The sequence below is a fragment of the Mandrillus leucophaeus genome, unplaced genomic scaffold (assembly GCF_000951045.1).
Source record: "Mandrillus leucophaeus isolate KB7577 unplaced genomic scaffold, Mleu.le_1.0 Scaffold11, whole genome shotgun sequence".
NCBI lineage: Eukaryota > Metazoa > Chordata > Mammalia > Primates > Cercopithecidae > Mandrillus > Mandrillus leucophaeus.
Genome location: NW_012099209.1, coordinates 1,765,657 through 1,769,029, shown reverse-complemented (window position 1 = coordinate 1,769,029; position 3,373 = coordinate 1,765,657). Strand labels below are relative to the sequence as shown.

Here is a 3,373-nt window from a genome sequence, read left to right as displayed (position 1 = left end):
GAGTTCGAGACCAGCCTGGCCAACATGCAGGCGCCTCCAGGTCTGCTGCCAGCTCACCGTGTCCCCTACTCCACCACCTCCTCCCGGACCCATGCGGGTGGCACACCTGGTATCGCAGCAGCACCACGTTGTAGTAGGAGGCGGTGGGGTTCTGCTCTGCCTGGCGCTGCAGAGCCTCGGTCAGAGCTGCCATGTTGAGCCAGAAGTCTTTGGTCTCAGGGTCACTCTGGGAGGGGTCACTGCAGAAACCCGGACTGATCACCGCAATCCTGTGGACATGCCCTCCCAGGGCTCCCAGCATTCAATCTACCCCTTCCTTAAGATGTAATTTCCTGGTCCACCCTGGGCCCAGCAAAGCCCTACCTGGATGGTAGTGGTGGTGGCAGTAAAGGAGGGATGGAAAACAAGGGTCAGAGAGGGCAAGTTACTTGCCCCAGGCCACACAGCAAATCCCAGGAGGCAGCTGGGTGCGGTAGCTCATGCTTGTAATCCTGGCACTTTGGGAGGCTGAGACGGGTGGATCACCTGAGGTCAGGAGTTTAAGACCAGCCTGACCATCGTGGTGAAACCCCATTTCTACTAAAAATACAAAAATCAGCCAGGCATGGTGGCACATGCCTGTAATCCCAGCTACTCAGGAGGCTGAGGCAGGAGAATCACTTGAACCCAAGAGGCGGAGGTTGCAGTGAGCCGAGATCGCACCACTGCACCCCAGCCTGGGCAACGATAGCAAAACTGCATCTCAAAACAATAATAATAATAATTAAAAAAAAAAAAAAATCAGGCCGGGTGTGGTGGCTCACGCCTGTAATCCTAGCACTTTGGGAGGCCAAGGCAGACGGATTGCCTCAGCTCAGGAGTTCGAGACCAGCCTGGGCAACAAGGTGAAACCCTGTCTTTACTAAAATACAAAAGAAATTAGCTGAGTGTAGTGGCCTGTAATCCCAGCTACTCGGGAAGCTGAGGCAGGAGAATTGCTTGAACCCGGGAGGCGGAGTTGCAGTGAGCCAAGATCACGCCATTGCACTCCAGCCTGGGTGACAGAGCAAGACTCTATCTCTACAAAAAAATAAAAAAATAAAATTCCCAGGAAGCAGAGAGGGAATTCAGAGCCCGGAAGCCCCTGACCCCCAGCAGCCTCCAAGGCCCTCTCCCACTGCCCATCCATAGTACCTGAAGAGCAGATCGGCGTTGGGCTGAAAGTGCTCAATAGGGGCTGTGTGTACAAGCCGGAAGCTGAGGACAGGTGGGGGTGGGGTCCCGCTGAACACACGCACGATGCCAGCAGGGAAGGTCATGGTCAGCTCCCCAGTTACTCGAGCCAGGCAGCTGGGGAGGATGAGGGGACTGGGTGTTGGCTTAGGGCTCTGCCTGGTGTCTCATCCTCCCCCTTCTCCTGGTTCCACTGATGCCTGTGGCTCCCCAGACACCTCAGATCTAGGATGGCCCTGATGATCCCCCATATCCTTTCCCCCAACCTCCTCCTCTTTCATTCCTGCCTGGACAGGAAGAATCCACCCTGGGCTGAAGGAGGCAGGAACATCTCCTTCCCTAGTTCTCTTTTCTCCTAGGCCACCAGGGAGCTCAAATTAAAATGTTCAGTTTTTCTAGCTGTCCTTTGCTTGGGTTTTTGATCTGACACTCTCCTCTTCTTCATGGTTTGACTTTTAGATCTTTTCTGCTGAAGGCCACCCCAATATATACCCCTGCCCTCCACTCGTCCTTAACCCATCCCCTTACCCCGTTACTGGGCCTAACTTCTAGTGTCACTCCCTTCATCTCAATGCCCACGGCAGCCTTGGAGTCTACAGCAATGCCTAGCCCTGCTCAAATGCTCTCCTATGACCGGGCACGGTGGCTCATGTCTATAATCCCAGCACCTTGGGAGGCCGAGGCAGGTGGATCACTTGAGGCCAAGAGTTTGAGACCAGCCTGGTCAACATGGTGAAACCTGGTCTCGACTAAAAACACAAAATCAGCCGGGTGTGGTGATGTGTGCCTATAATCCCATAATTACTTGGGAGGCTGAGGCAGGAGAATCTCTTGAACCCAGGAGGCAGAGTTTGCAGTGAGCCAAGATCACATCACTACACTCCAGCCTGGGCAACAGAGTGAGACCCTGTCTCAAAACAAACAAACAAAAAATACAATAATTTAGTCAGGTGCAGTGGCATGCACCTGTAGTTCCAGCTACTCGGGAGGCTGAGGCAGGAGAATGGCTTGAACCCGGGAGGCGGAGGTTGCAGGGAGCCGAGATTGAACCACTGCACTCCAGCCCGGGCAACAAGAGTGAAACTCCGTCTCAGTTTAAAAAAAAAGAAAAAAAAAAAAGGCCCTCCTATGGCTCCACTGCCCTCAGGACAGGGGCCTGGTCACTTGGCTCAGTGTTCAAGGCCCTTTCACCATAAGCTAGACCATGAAGCACATCTGAAAGCTGTCCCTGCTGGACCCTCCCCAACACAGACCCCCCCACGGGCCCTTGTCTGCCCATCACCGGGTACCTGGGGCTGTGGCCACGGAAGTAGGCATGGACGTACTCCGTGAAGGCTGTGGCTACGGGCAGGGCATCCTGGGAGCCCAGGACCACAGGGCTTGGACCCCGGGAGACTCCTGGGGGTGGTGGGGAGGGAATGGGGAACAACGGATAGACAGCACGAACACAGGCTCCAGGCTCGAGACCCCCCGCTGAACCACACCTCTGCCAACAGAGAAGCCACCCACCCAGACCAGAGAAGGGGACACTGAGGCCCAAAGCTGGGCCCAGGACCGCTCTCACGTACCATGTCCTGACTGGGATGAGAAGCTGGGCCGTTCCAAGGCAGTGCTGGGGGCTAAAGAGCCCAGTGGGGAGGGGCTCAGGGAACGAGACTGGAAGGGAAAAAGACAGTCTGGGCTATGAGTGCCCCAGGACCAGCGCCCAAAAGCTGATCCCGGAGACGACCCCCAGCCCAGCTCCTGCCACACCCCCTCACCTACCAGGTCCCCGTTGCTACGTGTGAGAGGGCAGGACACCTTCCTAGAGCGGAGTCTCCTGGGTGGGGCTGCCAGGCCCTCCCTGGCTGTGGCGTCAGCAGGTGCAGGCATCAGGTCTGGGAGCAAGTACAAAGAGGCACTGCTGAGATGCTGCCCAGGGCCTCTGGGGCCTCCCCAGGGGCACACACTCAGCCAAAATATAGGAGATGGGCTTTTCCGTGGAGACCCCCAATGAGTCTGAAGTCCTGGGGTTGCAGAAAAGGTGCCAGACAGGACTGCGGATACCGTCCACAGTCTGACCCTCCCAGACGCCAGAATGGTGGCCCAATAAGGGGTGAGCTCCCCGTTACTGGGGATATGCAAGCAAGCACTGAAGGCTTAAGACGCAGGTATACTGTAG

At 56.2% G+C, this 3,373-nt stretch overlaps 1 protein-coding gene across 1 annotated transcript in view; it reads right to left on the bottom strand.

Annotated features, from left to right (window-relative positions):
* FCHO1 (FCH domain only 1) overlaps positions 1-3,373 on the bottom strand; it is a 42,366-nt gene that overhangs the window by 4,756 nt on the left and 34,237 nt on the right. The window contains exons 19-23 of the mRNA XM_011991196.1: positions 2,977-3,089; positions 2,781-2,868; positions 2,502-2,610; positions 1,174-1,329; positions 107-239 (exon numbers count right to left, since the gene is read on the bottom strand). Coding sequence (XP_011846586.1) covers positions 107-239; positions 1,174-1,329; positions 2,502-2,610; positions 2,781-2,868; positions 2,977-3,089 — 599 coding nt within the window. The remainder of the gene's footprint in view (positions 1-106; positions 240-1,173; positions 1,330-2,501; positions 2,611-2,780; positions 2,869-2,976; positions 3,090-3,373) is intronic.